The 16,185-nt window shown below is 45.1% G+C and overlaps 1 protein-coding gene and 1 non-coding gene across 2 annotated transcripts in view; both read right to left on the minus strand.

The window, feature by feature from the left end:
* Positions 1-3,560: 3,560 nt before the first annotated feature.
* The window catches only part of kpnb1 (karyopherin (importin) beta 1), a 31,515-nt gene continuing 18,890 nt past the window's right edge, over positions 3,561-16,185 (minus strand). Inside the window, exons 12-22 of the mRNA XM_037535473.1 lie at positions 15,841-15,971; positions 15,248-15,395; positions 14,237-14,308; positions 13,969-14,113; positions 13,220-13,302; positions 11,777-11,884; positions 11,336-11,479; positions 8,081-8,186; positions 7,628-7,742; positions 5,801-5,962; positions 3,561-5,580 (exon numbers count right to left, since the gene is read on the minus strand). Of these exons, the coding sequence (XP_037391370.1) occupies position 5,580; positions 5,801-5,962; positions 7,628-7,742; positions 8,081-8,186; positions 11,336-11,479; positions 11,777-11,884; positions 13,220-13,302; positions 13,969-14,113; positions 14,237-14,308; positions 15,248-15,395; positions 15,841-15,971 (1,215 nt within the window). The 3' untranslated portion in view covers positions 3,561-5,579. The remainder of the gene's footprint in view (positions 5,581-5,800; positions 5,963-7,627; positions 7,743-8,080; positions 8,187-11,335; positions 11,480-11,776; positions 11,885-13,219; positions 13,303-13,968; positions 14,114-14,236; positions 14,309-15,247; positions 15,396-15,840; positions 15,972-16,185) is intronic.
* On the minus strand, positions 15,010-15,150 carry LOC119262625. The gene has a single exon (XR_005129781.1). It is a non-coding gene; the product is annotated as a small nucleolar RNA SNORA79 (small nucleolar RNA).

Consider the following 16,185-nt stretch of genomic DNA (forward strand, 5'->3'; position numbering starts at 1 on the left):
CTCATATTGAATAACAGCAATAATGTTAACCCTCTACTGGACACATTGAGAGTAATGAAATTTATTCACTTTTCTTGCATAAAGTGGGCCTTGATTGATTTTTTCAGACTTGATTATTAAATGAAAAACGTAAAACATTCGTGCAGGGGTCCTTGTAGAGTAAGTTGCATTGATGTGATGTGATACAGAGAAATGAGAAATGATATAGAGGCAGAAGTGGTGAGATCTGGTCTGTGACTGGCTAAACTATTTCCTCCATCGCACAATGTTGCCTCTAAGCAACAAACATATTTATGCAAATTCTCAAGACAAAAATGATAGAGAATGTAAAATAAGAGGTTTAAAAGTGCCCGCTAAGAGGTAGTATGACCAAGTACCTGTCTTTTATTGACTCACTCAAACTCTTTCCTTTACTGTTAGTCCTATTGTTGTCTTTAAATATGTGTAATGTTGCCCTGAGGCAACGTTGGGCGATAAAGCGTTAATAATAATACGTTAGACCTTTAGACAGCACCTTTCACAAACCCAAGGTCACTTCACAGTATCAGAGGGAATAAGAACATGCAGAAAAAAGCAGGTTTTTATCTGAAGATGGAGAGAAAGGTAGAAGAGCGACCTGATGAAGTTCCAGAGGTTGGGAGCAGCAACACTAAAAGACCTGCTATCCATATTGGAAAGACTGAACCTAGCTAAAAAAGAAAAGATAAAAATATGAGCACCTTTTTCAGTTTCATTCTGGTTACCAGGTAAATTATTTGATTGATTATAAAATTCTATTATTGACCTATAAAGCTCTAAACGGACTCGTCCCTCAGTACCTGAGTGACCTTCTCTCATACTATGAACCATCTCGCCTACTTAGATCACAAGGTGCTGCTCACTACTGGTACCTAGAAGTCTAGGCCAAAACCCACTTGTTTAGTGGAGCCTTTGGTAATTAGTGTTTCCTGTTAGACAAAAGGTGCAGATCTGAGGGTTCACGGACATAGAGGATTATGGTAAACTGGGAGCGTTGGTTGCATCGCCCTGCTGCCTCATTCACTCACTCAGGTTTGTTGACGGTGCAGTGGAGGGGCGTCGACATCTCTTAACCCTGAAATCTGTGGTCAGTCACTCATTACAGAACCGACTCTGTGTGTTTTCCTCTCTTTGCAGAGTTGAACAGCTGCCCATCCTGTGCATCTGATGCTGCTGCCTTTTCTGCCTTGACCGGGCGCCACTGCTCGCCAACCTTCTGAACCGGCTTGACCACCAATTGAGCTTCTTGCTGTACAATGCTGTGCAATCATCGCCCTCATAAGCTGAACCTCCGGCTGCTGCTGCATAAACTAGATCTAATTAACCGCTGCCCCACCTGTTTTACCCGCTTTGTACTATTATACTTTATACTTTATACCCCTTTATAACGGGTTCCCCTTGTGAGTCTTGGTAGTTTTCATTGCCACTATCGCCACTGGCGACGCTCATTTGGGCTCAGACCCGGATTTTTCTGTAAAGACTTTTTCTTTGTGACAACACCTGCTGTAAAAAGCGCTACATAAATAAACTTTGACTTCCAGAGAAAAATTTCCCAAATCAGTACTACACGGAGCTGAGCTGAGGATCTCGACTCTCCTGTCTGGGTCTATGGATTACATTATATAACAGCTTTCAGCTGCATGTGTTCAGTTGCTGCTGTGAGCAAAACTCCACTTTTCCTTTTTAGGTGAAGATCAGAATTTCAGCTCTAATCGACTTTTTTTTTAACCTCACAGCTTTACACAGCCCCAACGGCGTCATCGGGCGAAATCCTGGCTTAACAGAGTCTCGGTTTCTGGGTCAGTCTGGTGCAATTCAGCACCAAACACTGTAACAGCATTCGCTCAGTATGTCATCACCCCGGCCACTTTATCAGAAACCCCTCCCCTGCAGCTCCACCTCGCTGGTATTCAGTTCGAGACTGCAGCTCATCTGCTGGTGTAGTTTGAGTTCTTCCTCTGCGGTCACTCTCAACCTAACAATGACACTGAGGTGTGTAAAAACTCCTGTGTCTGATACACTCGTACCAGCACTGCACACACATCACCCCATCAGTGTCACCGCTGTGCTGAGAATGAACCACCACCAAAATACTATCTGGACAACAGTGCAGCCCAGTGGTCAGAAACTGACCAGTGATGAATGGCTTAGACGGGGACTATGCAGCAAGATGGACTACAGCAGTGATCACCGGCCTTCCTCCTGGAGATCTTCCTTCCTGCAGGTTTCAGCTCAAACCCACCTGTAACACACCTGCTTCCGCTAATTAATGACCAGATGGGTCAGGAGGGATCAAATAGGGTTGGAGCTGAAGACTGCACGAAGGCAGATCTCCAGGAGGAAGGCCGGTGATCTCTGGACTACAGTAACTGAACACCTACATAGAAGCACAAGGTGGGTGTTCCTAATAAAATCTCCAGTTTCAGTGGAAACACAAGTGTTCCTAATAAAGTGACCAGTGAGCAGAAATAGGTGTTTGTAATAAAGTGGCCAGTGAGTGTAAAGAGTGTAGGTGTTTCTAATAAAGTGGCCAGTTAGTGGAACTGCAAGGTAGGTGTTTCTAATAAAGCGGCCAGTGAGTGGAGGCACAGGCAGGTGTTTCTAATAAAGCGGCCAGTGAGTGGAAGCACAGGCAGGTGTTTCTAATAAAGCGGCCAGTGAGTGGAAGCACAGGCGGGCGTTTCTAATAAAGTGGCCAGTTAGTGGAACTGCAAGGTAGGTGTTTCTAATAAAGTGGCCAGTGAGTGGAAGCACAGGCAGGTGTTTCTAATAAAGTGGCCAGTTAGTGGAACTGCAAGGTAGGTGTTTCTAATAAAGTGGCCAGTGAGTGGAAGCACAGGCAGGTGTTTCTAATAAAGCGGCCAGTGAGTGGAAGCACAGGCGGGCGTTTCTAATAAAGTGGCCAGTTAGTGGAACTGCAAGGTAGGTGTTTCTAATAAAGTGGCCAGTGAGTGGAAGCACAGGCAGGTGTTTCTAATAAAGTGGCCAGTGAGTGGAAGCACAGGCAGGTGTTTCTATAAAGTGGCCAGTTAGTGGAACTGCAAGGTAGGTGTTTCTAATAAAGTGGCCAGTGAGTGGAAGCACAGGCAGGTGTTTCTAATAAAGTGGCCAGTGAGTGGAAGCACAGGCAGGTGTTTCTAATAAAGTGGCCAGTTAGTGGAACTGCAAGGTAGGTGTTTCTAATAAAGTGGCCAGTGAGTGGAAGCACAGGCAGGTGTTTCTAATAAAGCGGCCAGTGAGTGGAAGCACAGGCGGGCGTTTCTAATAAAGCGGCCAGTGAGTGGAAGCACAGGCGGGCGTTTCTAATAAAGCGGCCAGTGAGTGGAAGCACAGGCGGGTGTTTCTAATAAAGCGGCCAGTGAGTGGAAGCACAGGGGGGTGTTTCTAATAAAGCGGCCAGTGAGTGGAAGCACAGGGGGGTGTTTCTAATAAAGCGGCCAGTGAGTGTGCAGATATAGTACTTTGTAGTGTATATTACATGGTAAGTAAGCAAAACTAGTGCATTTACAGTTCCAGCCTGCATTAAAAATGGGACACGACAGTTTTGAATGACTTTACTCATTTATTAGCTTTTATAAGGACCTTTACAAGCACAAGACGGCTTGAGTGTTCACAACCTGTGCAATGTGAACATTGCAAAAGTGACCTGACCAAGCTGGAATGCTCCTCTTTCCTTCCCCACACAGTTAATTATCCTAACACTATGAAAGCAGGTAAAATCATCCTGACGGTTTACAACGTCCTCGGAAGGGGGCACTTTCTCTGCGAAATTCAAGAGGGACAGTGGGATAAGAAGTACAAGAATAGGAGAAGAAAAAAGTCCTGCTTCAAGGAATTGATTACGGGTCTTTGTTCATGACTGGTTGCTGTGGAAACCAGGGCTCATATTGTTAACAAAAACAAAAACAAAGAAAAAAAAAACAAAAAACAAATTGACCCGAAGTACCACAACCGATAGGGGAATGTTTGATATCATTTTATTTTGGGTTCTTTCAAGAGCAATGGAAAAATATAACCTTATACAAACATCTGATTCTTTCTCTTTTTTTTATTTTTTTTTTTAAACAAGCTTGGAAGTCTCCCTTTCCCAACCAAGTGCAGCAAAAGAGCTTAAACGGGGCAGAAAAACCCAAGCACATTCTAATCGACAGGTCAATTACAGGCTCGTTTTTTTGCATTTTATTCATTTTTTTAAAAGGCGAATGCATCGTCATTTATTCTACATTGCATCAATGCACAAATTTAATCTACCAGCCTGTTCTGAATTAATTTGGCACTTTTTTTCCTGCAATAATAAAAAAAAATTATATATATATATAAATGAACGAGACCTCAGTGTGTTGAGTTGAATCGAAGTGCTTTCACCTTCAGCCTAAGACGAATGATCCCTTGTGCATTCCCAATAGTGCTAAAACAGTAAGAACCAGTCTTTTGCCTCAGAGATGCCCCTCGCAAAGGCTAATGAAAAGGATCTGCGTGACCTTAGAGCCCCACACTGATGACCAGGAGGCCGGGAAAAAGAAAAGCAAAGGAAAAGGAGGGAAGAAAAAAAAAAAAAAAAAAAAAAAAAGGAAAAGAAAATGAACACTCATCAGTGATTGACTTGCAGAAAATAAGGGAAGAGCAGCTTTTTGATTCGGTGAAGTGCTGCTGCCAATCATCCACACCCTCGGCTCTCCCTTACATAGGCTTCAGAAGTATATACTCACTGAATTTGCGTCAAAAGCTACGTATCGTTTATTATTTCTCATTAGCTGAAAGAACAGAAGAGGTGGGGGTGAAGTAGAGACAGCGGACCCCCTCCCCTCACTCACACAGACACACACTCTCGGGCAGGCCGGTCAGCTCCGGCCTTGGCCATCGTCAACTCCAGCAGCGATCGTTTTCGTTTTTCCTGTCGCGCAATGGCAGTTTATTGTATGACTCCATTCCCCTTCCCTCGCTGTCGAACACGTGAACAGGTACCACCTCCACGTCGGAAGCCATAGTGCTTATGAAGTAAAAACCCAAACAGAAAAAGAAAAGGAAGGGGGTTCACGCGTATCCACTGAATGAGTGAAGTAGTCCTTTCGTCGCCAGAATGACCAAGAGAGCACACGTTTCGGCGGTTAACCCCTCCTCTTCACGCTCGTCAAGGTCCAGTTTGACTATGTCGTTTAATAAGTGCCTACGTAGGGTCTAGCCAGCTACAGCGAGAAAATGAATCCAGGTCGTGGTGTCCTTGTTGGTGTCGGTCAGTCCACAGGTGAAGGAGGAAGGGCAGAAGGGGATCAGGATGAGAAGGGAAAGGGTTTTGTTTCATTGTATTTTTCAGGAGGAAGGGACAGGGGGCGCTGTTTCGTCTGCCGGCGACTGACTGCTGGAATTGTACTCAGAAGGTGGTGTGATGTCATTTGTTCATTCTCTCTCTCTCTCTCTCTCTCACTCTCGCTCACTCTCAGACACTCAGCTCAGCGCATACTGCTCTTCTGCTCCCACACGCGCGTGCAAAACACACAACTAACTCCACTGGGCCGCTTCTCTTCAAGGGTTCTGGAAGGTTCCCCCCAATCAGCGACAGATCTGAAACAGAGGAGGAGGACCGTTGAGAGAAACCACACAATTACACATGGAAAGGCGCAACATCTGGATTCCAACCGAAGAAAACAGACTTCGGCTTGTGATATCGTGAGCAATATACCACTGCCTGATTGCGCCCCCTAGCTACTGCCTGTATTACTACCACATCGTCTGAGCCCGACTGCATGCGGTGTTTGATGTATGCAATGATCAGTCCACCCACCAGGCCTGACTCTTGAGCTTGCGGAGCTCCTTCGTGGCCCATGTGGCGAGAGTCTTGGTCTTGCTGGTTTTGGACCTCCGGCCCTCGGTCAGCAGATCATTAATCTGGGGCCGAATCTCCACCATCTTCATCACGTCTTTACCAAAGGTCGTGCACAGGTCACTAAAAACAGAAGAAATAAGGAGACTTGGCAACCTCATCATTTACTGAGCCACACTCAAGTCATGAGAATAGAGTGAAAGAGCTAGACTCATAAGTACAGTTAAACTTTTACAATTAAATTAAAATGTATATTAACATTTAAATTCTTAAACTAAGATTTGGTATAATGATTATACTAGATGAATACACTTAAGTGCCTGAAAACATCCATTTCAACCTAAGGGCAGTAGTATACTTGCTTTTACCTACGCATAAGCACGTATCTTGTGTTAGTTCAAAGTGATGGTAGTGCATGTTGCACAAAGTTAACCCAACACATCCACAAGAAGCAATGCCAGTATAAACAGTAGGGGTAGTATCCCGCAATATGATCAGTGACGTCAGTAGCACACTAAACTATAAACCTTTTGAAGAGAGGCTGATGGAGCTTGTCTGCAACTACTTAGTTTTGACATTTCTTGCCAATCCTCAGCAATAAACACGCTTACCAGAACAGTTGGAGCGAAATCAGTGACTGTTTACAAGTAGAAACTTGAGTATGTTAAGAGTTCACATGCAAAGATTTTTGCCAATATGATTGAATTCATTCAGATTACAGGTTAAGACTGAGGCGTTTATTCTCACTCTACTCACCAATCTGACCGAACATCGTTTACATGCTCACTACAAGTAATCCGATCTAAAGTCACCATGACAACCGGCATCACGCGAGTCCAGTCAGAGTGAGATGAGCAGCAGTGAGCAGTGATTGTGTTTTTAACTGCTTTAAAATGATGTCAGACTCAGGAAAACGTCCTTCACGTGTCCTTATTAAAGAAGGCCGAGAGGAAGACGTCGTGTTCTGAGACACATAAGCTGGACGTCCGTCCCACCGCCGTCTTTTAAAGATCAGAGCATGAACTTCGTCTCCTCTGCAGACCAGTTTCTGCTCCGCCGTGTTGAACGGTATAAACTCTCACTGTGACGCGACGCACATGCAGAACGGACTTAAACTTTCCGATAGGGAATGTAATCGGACACAGGCGTTTACACGGATATTATTCTATTTAACGGATTATTTACAGGATTACCCACCTCGATCAATCGGATAGAAACTAATCTGAATGGCCTCAACTGGACTATTCTGACCGAGGTATTTACATGGACGTGTTCTATTCTGATTGAGCTATTAGTCGGATTATTAGCCTGCAGGTAAATGTGGCTAGTGTTGTCTTGCTAGCTGAAGCGTGCATGTGTACGTGAAGATAAAAGCAAGTAAACTGCAGCCCTGACATGAAAGGAACTACAGAACCAACCAAATGATAAACACCTAAACCATGAACTGCTGTGTAGTTTTGCACTTACTATGAATTAATCAGCAACAACTACGTGACTAACTACTATACACAAATGTGCAAGTTATGTAGTTATTAAAATTAACATGTTTGAAAATTAAAGTGTAGTTCTTAAGAGTTCAGAAGGTTAATAAATGATATAATAAAAGGTTTTCCAGACCCAGATTAAGCCTGACCCTAGGCTAAATATGGATTTTAAACTGAAATGCCATGGATGTTGCAGGTCAATCCAAGAGGTTTAACCCACGTCTACAAAACAAACCCTATTGGTTACATCTCAGAGGTAAACTAAAGAAACTAAAAAGGCAGCAGGGCTGGGGCGATGCTTTACCCAATGAGGCCGACAGCGTTAGCCACGACTCCGTCAGAGTGATCCTCATCCTCAGCGATATGGTGAATGAAGGACAGGATGAACTCCACACGGGGCTGCACCAACATCACATCAGCTAATAGGAGGGAAATAAAGCAGGATTGTAAAACTGGAGGTATATAAACCCTGCTGTAAGTAAAGGAGCTCTGTTCTAGTTGACTACCCTGTAAATTCAGCATGAGTGGGTGGAGCTAAACAGCTGCAGGCTGAATGGGTGGATATTTAAATATGAAGACATCACAAAAAAAATGAACTCAAATCATTAATTTTGCAGCTTAGTTTCCATATGGATGGCTGAATATTGTGTATGCTTTAAAACATTTTTTCTGCGATGTCAGTGGCTGCCTGTGTGTGTGTACCAAAGGTCAATCAGGGTGTTCAACCATGCTGATGTATATCTGAAGGTGAACTCACGGTGCACATTCTCCTGGTCTCCCTTTAGGCCCTGGATGATTCCTGTGTAAGCCTCCAGACAGCCTTCCCTCAGCTCATTCAAATAGTCAACCATATCATAGTCTGTCTGCAATGAGAGATAAAACTTCATCAAAAAACATTACATGGGGAATTTTCTGAAAACAACATGGATCCATTTTCCCTTAAAATGCACAGGCAAGCAACACTGATCAATCAGAGAGCAGCTACAAAAATATTAGTCACACAAATCAGCCTATAGTAACTGGCAGGGTGGTCCATTCTAATGTTTTCAAAGATATAGACATGAAAGCATCCATCCATCCTCAATCGCTTATCCGAGTCCGGGTCGCGGGGGCAGTAGCCTAAGCAAAGAGGCCCAGGCCTCCCTCTCCCCCACCACCTCCTCCAACTCTTCTGGATTGATACAGAGGCGTTCAAGACAGTCGAGAGGTATAATCCCTCCCACGTGTCCTGGGTCTTCCTGTCCAGAGGCCATCCTTACCAGATGCACCAACCACCTCAACTGGCTACTCTCAACGTGGAGGAGCAGCGGCTCTATTCCGAGCCTCTCCCAAATCGCCGATCTTCTCACCCTATCTCTGAGGGAGAGCCCGGCGACTGCGGAGAAAGCTCATTTCGGCCGTTTGTATCCGCAATCTCGTTCTTTCGGTCACTACCCAAAGCTCATGACCATAGGTGGTCGAATGACCAGTAAATTGGCAGCTTCGCCTTCTGGCTCAGCTCTCTCTTCACCATGACGGACTGGTATAGGGCCCGCATTACTGCAGACGCCGCACCAATCCGCCCGTCAACCTCTCGCTCCATCCTTCCTTCACTTGTGAACAAAATCCCAAGATATTTAAACTCCTCCACTTGGGGCAAGAAGTCACTCCCGACCTGGAGAGAGCATTCAACCCTTTTCCGACTGAGGACCATGGTCTCAGATTTAGAGGTGCTGATTTTCATCCCAGCCGCTTCACACTCGGCTGCAAACTGGTCCAGAGAGCTGGAGGTCCCGGCCTGATGACGCCAACAGGACCACATCTGCAAAAAGCAGACGTGAAATCCTGAGGCCACCATACTGGACACCCTCCGCCACTTGGCTGTTCTGAGAAATTCTGTCCATAAAAGTAATGAACAGAATCGGTGACAACGGACAGCCCTGGCGGAATCCTACCCTGACTGGAAACCAAACCGACTTACTGCCGGCTATAAGATCCAAGCTCCTGCTCCGTTTGTACAGGGACTGAATGGCCCGTAACAACGTGCCCCTCACCCCATACTCCTGGAGCACTCCCCACAGGATCCCCCTGAGGGATGCGGTCGAACGCCTTCTCCAAATCCACAAAACACATGTAGACTGGTTGGGTGAACTCCCACACATCCTCCAGGACCCTGGTGAGGATAAAAAGCTGGTCCAGTGTTCCACGACCTGGGTGAAACCCCCATTGTTCCTCTTTTAGCTGAGATTCAACTATCAGTCTGACTTCTCCAGTATCCCTGCATAGACCTTACCAGGTAGCCTGAGAAGTGTGATACCCCAATAGTTCAAACACACCCTCCGGTCCCCTTTCTTAAAAAGAGGGACCACCACCCCGTTCGGCCATTCCAGGGGGACCGCCCCAGATGTCCATGCGATGTTGCAGAGGCATGTCAGCCAAGACAACCCCACAACATCCAGAGCCCTCAGGAATTCCGGGCGGATCCCTTCCACCCCCGGTGCTCTGCCACCAAGGAGTTTTCCAACCACTGTGGCTACCTCAGCCCAAATGATGGACAGACCCTCGCTCGGATCTCCAAGCTCTGTCTACTCTGGGGAAGGATCGTTGGTGGGATTGAGGCCCACTCGGACTCAATGTCACCGGCCTCCCTCAGTATGCGGTCGAAGCTTTGTCGGATGTGGGAGTTGATCTTTCTGGTAGGTTCCTCTGCCAGACGTTCCCAACAAACCCTCACAACTCGTTTGGGTCTGCCAGGTCTGTCCAGTATTTTCACTCATCATCTGACCCAGCTCACCACTAGGTGGTGATCGGTTGATGGCTCCGCTCCTCTCTTCACCTGGGTGTCCAAAACACATGGTTGCAAATCCGACTACACAACTACAAAAAGTCAATCAACGAACTGCGGCCTAAGGCATCCTGATGCCATGAGCACATTTGTGTTTGAACATGGTGTTTGTTATGGACAGACTGTGGCGAGCACAGAACTCCAATAACAAAAAACCACTCAAGTTCAGATCAGGGAGGCTGTTCCTCCCAATCACGCCCTTCCAGGTCATTGGCCATGTGAGTATTGAAGTCACCCAGCAAGACAATTGAGTCCCCACTGGGAGCACTTTCCAATACCCCCTGCAGGGTCTCCAAGAAGGCTGGGTACTCTGAACTGCCATTCGGTGCATAAGCACAGACAACAGTAAGAGCCCGTTCCCCAACCCGAAGACGCAGGGAAATAACCCTCTCGTCCACCAGAGAAAACCCCGATGTACAGGCACTGAGCCGGGGAGCTATGGGTATTCCATTCTGGGGTTGTCCAGGGTGAGAGGCATCGGGCAGGAATGGACTTAAAGTCCAACCCCTCTTGAGAGTCTGTTCTAGAGTCCCTGCCATGTGTTGAGGTGAACCCAACTATATCTAGTTGGTATCTCTCAGCCTCATACACTTTCCCTGCCAGAGAAGTCACATTCCATGCTCCAAGAGCCAGTTTCAGTAGCCGGGGATTGGAACGCCAAGGCCCCCGCCTTCGGCCACCACCTGATCCAGATTGCACCAGTCCCCCATAAGCTCCTCTCCCACAGGTGGTGGGTCCAGGGGAAAGTGGTCCCATGTAGCTCTTTCGGGCTGAGCCTGGCCGGGACCCATGGGTAAAGGCCCAGCCACCAGGCGCTCGCCGAGGAGCCCCTCCCCCAGGCCTGGCTCAAGGGTGAGGCCCCAGTAATCCTAATCCAGGCAAGGGAAACTGGGTCCTGGTCTTGACATGAAGGCATTCAAAAGCAAATCAACATCTTCACAGAGGACTAAACAGGGTGGCAATTCACTCAGGATGGAGTAAAGTGCAAAAAGGCAGTCTGAAGGAGCAGATTTACTGTACTGATTTCCAAACAAAGAATAAAGTATGGATTCTTTGTCAACTAAACGCACTATGGCAAATCTAATAGAATGAAACTGGTGAAATCCATGATCCACTATATAATCAAACCGAAGGCCAAGATTTACAACCTGAAATTAACCCTTAAAACAAGGGCTGTAAATGTGTTACCTTGTCCACTTGTGCCTGAGACGCCTGCTGCAGTGTGTCCAACACGACCTCCAAATATTTCTTAAACTCTCCTCCGATGGCGAGGGCAATGTCACCGAACACAGACAGGATCTGGGGCTTCACAGACCTATGCACGTTCTCGTTCTACACACACACAGAGAGAGAGAGAGAGAGAGACAGAGAGAGAGACAGAGAGAGAGAGAGAGAGAGAGAGAGAGAGAGAGAGAGAGAGAGAGAGAGAGAGAGAGACACAGACAGACAGACAGACAGACAGACAGACAGACAGAGAGAGAGAGAGAGAGAGAGAGAGAGAGAGAGAGAGAGAGAGAGAGAGAGAGAGAGAGAGAGAGAGAGAGAGAGAGAGAGAGATTTTACAGCAGTGCAGAGGGCAGCAACAGCTTCACTGACGAGATGACCAGCCGTTTATATAAAGACACTTACGCCCAGGTTCTCCAGCAGCAGCTGCATGATTTCATCACAGTAAGGCAAAATGTTGGCCATCAGGGCTCGACACAGGTCACACACCAAACCCACCGCAGCCAGACACACCTGCAGATACACAAGAGGAGTCTCAGGCTGGCAGGCCTAAACGCACAGAGCTAACAAACCCACAACTCTGAACAAATGAATCCCACTAGTGATAAAGGAGAGATGCACTGAAATATAGGCCACTGAACACAAAAAAAAGAGAAAGGTTTTCATTTAATTAGCCATTTTATGCTTTGAAGTAATAATGCTGATGTTTCAGAAGGGCCTAATCATTGTGTTGGGAAAGAACTGAGGGAACCAGAGGACTTTTTAAACAGCTTGCTAAAATATTAAATACTAGAAGTTGTAAAATAAAATGTATAACATGGTTTTCCAAAGCTATCTAACAATTACAGAGCTCTGCCGTTATCATGAAAAACAGCATTTTTGGAATAAGTCTGCCATTTAAAGCAAAAAACAAACAAACAAACAAAACAAACAAACAAACAAACAAAACAAACCACACGAACCCACATCAGCAGGATCCAACACATTTATGCTTGGGTCTGAACGATTTGGGCAAAATATCTAACAGTGATTCTGACTTATTTCAATAAACTGCAAATATTTTCTCTAAATTGTGATTCAGACCCTTTTTTTTTTTCATTCAAGACCAACAGAATATCCACTTTTTCTGGCTTGAGGCTTGAAACAATCTAGCAAGCCAAAAAGCCATTAAATTGTGGTTGTGATGTCAACATGGAAATTTGGTTGCCTCTGAACGGTCTGCCTTCACAAGCATTATGTAACTGGTACTGTGTTAAATTTCCCCTCTTAAACCTGGACAGTTTTGATAACATGGGCTATAATTTACAAAACTCGCAGTTCAGTGATTTGAAAATTGCACTTGTAAATTGCAATTTCAATATAAAAATAATCTTTCAGGCCTATTCAGAGTAACTTTCAGAACCAGAGCTCAAAAAGGTACTATAAGACAGTGATTAAAACTTCCTCATCTAAAAGTGACGCATCTGAACAATTCCGGCTACTTCCGGGGTGATTTGTTCAGAAAGCTCTAGCAGGCCACTGTAATAATTGAGTAAATTCTGTAACTAAGGTCCTACTGAAAGGCCCGACTTCAGTAAGGGCCTTGAATTTTGGCCAAGATTCAGTGCATCCCTACAATAAAGTGTCGAGTCCCATCATATCCAGAATGTATGGAAACGGCCCTGCGGCCTCACAGACTGGGTTAGAGAGGCTCTTCAATCTGTGACGACCTAAAAACCCGACATGCTAGACCTCACAGCAGCAGGAGGAACTGTCGTCAGTCACTCGCTAATCTCATTTAATTCTTTCAGAATAAGCATCATTTCCAAGATCTTTCAATACAAGAGCACGTAAGAAAAAGCCATCTACCTGATACTCAGCATAGTTCTTGAGTCCAATAACCAGGAAGGGTTTGAAGGCATCCATGTATTTCAAGAAATCACTGCCCAAAACTGCAGAGGAAAAGAACATAGGGTGAACGTCCACTTTATGTCCACCTACCTTGTAGTTAGTCACCGACCATTATATCAGAAACACCTAGTTACAGACCACAGAGCATCTAGTCCTACAGAGTTTATCAGCTGCCCTCTAACCCATTCACAAGACCACCATATGGGACATCAACATTTGGATCAACATTTGACTGGTGGCCCACTTACTATCCACACAAAAGGGGTCATAGGGTTAAATAAAATAAATACATTTTAAAAAGAAGTAATAATAATAATAATAATAATAATAATAATAATAATAACCTGGTCTAGAGGATGGCTAACAAACTGCAGTCTAACTACAGAGGGGTGGAGCTACAAATGAGAGGTTTTTGATAGAGGTTGGGCATTTGACTCAATTGTAGCAAAGAGAGGAAGGAGGGAACAGAGGAAAAGAAAAAGAAGTTAAGACAAAGAAAGACAAGAAAAAAAAAAAAAAAAAAAGACAAAAAGAAAGAAAAAGAAAAACCAGACAAGAAATAAAACAAAAAAGAAACCGAAGACAAAAAAAAAAAAAAGGAAAGAAACAGGCACGCTGAGGATTCCTTGAAATAAAAAGCCACACATGCTGATGTAAACAAGTATATACATCCGTCTTTTCAAACAGTGTTAAAACGGCTTCCTGACCTTCTACTAGAGTGCTGACCGCCATGAGCGCGTCCTCCTGAACGCCGCCCGAACCGGCCGTGCTCTGGAACATTCGCAGGAGTGAGGCCATCACCACGTCCGAAATCTGCAGCGCGTCCTGGTGCTGCACCTTCCGCAGTACATTCTTTAGGACAAAAGGAGGACAAGGAGACAGAGGAGAGATTAAAGTCACTGAGGGTGGAGGAGCAACATGGCTCACTTTTAAAGACGGCCGAACGGAGAGGTTCAGAAAACTGCTGAAACAGACCTGCAGCGTGGCGCACAGCAGAGACTGGAGGTCATTGAACTGGATCCGGTCTGACGTGCTCTGGATGTGAGACTGCAGGAACAGGGGAGAACATTAAATTCCTCAGCACCGGCATCAGCAACTCCGCTAGCTACCCGTTTTGAACCCGGGCTTCCTTAGAAGCTCATTAACAGTCATTATTTTAGACTTTGGAACATAAAGGCCACATTCACAACACGCGCCTTAATGCTCTCTCCACCCCCAAAACCCGACAAAAATTCATGCAGGCTCAAAAATGACCCATATTCATCATTACCTTCAGGAAAAAGCCAGTTAAGACATTTAAGAGCAAGTGATGTTTATATTGTGCCTGGCGAATGGAAAGTTCTGGAAATGTGCTCATGCAGTTGATGTGTTCATTTATCCCACACAGGGTGAACTTTGGGTTTCCTTTCAAATAAATTAATTAAAAGATGAATTTCAAAGATCGCTAATTGGCCCATTCATCTGTAAAGGAAATCCAAATAAGCCATGGAAATTGCAGACCACTCCCCTTATGTTCTGAAGAAAATGCTTGGTGGGGTAGGAGTGTGGGTGTGTGTATGAAAAATAAAACCAGAAAAGTTTTTTCTTCATTGGAAGAACGAAACACAGGAGGAAATAAATAAATAAATAAATAAATAAATAAATAAATAAATAAATAAATAATGGCAACACAAGCAAAAATGGACTGTTAAAGCTAAACTGATAAACAGCCGACAGTCCTAAACGATTCTCTCTCTACAGTTTAAATAACGTGTCGAGCCCCGTCGTATCCAGAGTGTACAGACGACAGCCCCACTGCCTCACACACTGGGTTAGAGGGGCTCTTTAATCTGTGACGACCTAAAATCCTGACGAGCTAGACCTCACAGCAGCAGGAGGAACAGTCGTCACTCAATAATGATTCCGCTCACTTCTGCTTGATTTAGAGCATCCAATGCTCAAAGAAATGAACCAGGCCATTCTGTTTGCCCTTCCAGTGGAACTGACCTCCATCTGCAGAACCTGCTGCAGTCGCTCCATGATGACCAGTGTTGTTTTCTGCACGGCAGGGTAGCAGTCTTTAGCACTGTTCTTCACTATCTCCATCAGAGCCTCGTAGGCTGCACTGCGCAGGTTGTTCTGGTGTCCGTCCGGTCTGATGGAGCACAGGAGACACGTTACACAGGAATAGCTCTCTCTCTCTCTCTCACACACACACACACACACACACACACACACACCAACAATTTGCTCTTTGCACTTAATGGCAGGACTTTCTGTAAACCTCCTGCCTTCACCACACTGAACGTTACAAGACATCCCTTTCAGATTTTAATCAGTGAACTGTCTTGACTAAAGTCAAACGAGCTCCAAATTATGCGGCGTTTGTGACATGAGCACAAAATCTAACCAATCAAATTTTAAAATTTACAGTGACCACAGACGATTACTGTTCTTAAATAAATAGATACGGATTTCATCTGGAAAAAGTACCGATAAACATCTTAGGGAACACTTAAGTCATAAGACACTAAAGCAACAGCCTCAAAACCATCCTGCACTGGCACATCATTGCACATTCCAAGGCCTGGGCAGCTTACCGGTCAGTGGTTTCTAGAAGTTTCTGGACTATTAGCTCGAAAGATGAGGACAGGCAGTAAGTGCTAGGCTCCTCCTGATCCTCGGCAGCATCTGTGGCTTCGTACGCGGCTTCAGCCAAGCTGGAGAAAGCCTGCAAAAACACAGAGCACATTCAAGTCCTACCTTTAATCTGTAACTGCAAATTGCCATTCAACAGAAGCATCACCATCTCCTCTGTAGGTGGATTTGCTTCCCCCCAAAGGAGGTTGCATAATTCATGGGATTTGATTGCCCAGTTAGTTTGGGATAAACTAATTTCACCAAATTTTCAGACGTTTGAAAACATGCCTCACAACTTTGTCCAT

Source organism: Pygocentrus nattereri, chromosome 27, assembly GCF_015220715.1.
Source record: "Pygocentrus nattereri isolate fPygNat1 chromosome 27, fPygNat1.pri, whole genome shotgun sequence".
Taxonomy (NCBI): Eukaryota; Metazoa; Chordata; class Actinopteri; order Characiformes; family Serrasalmidae; genus Pygocentrus; species Pygocentrus nattereri.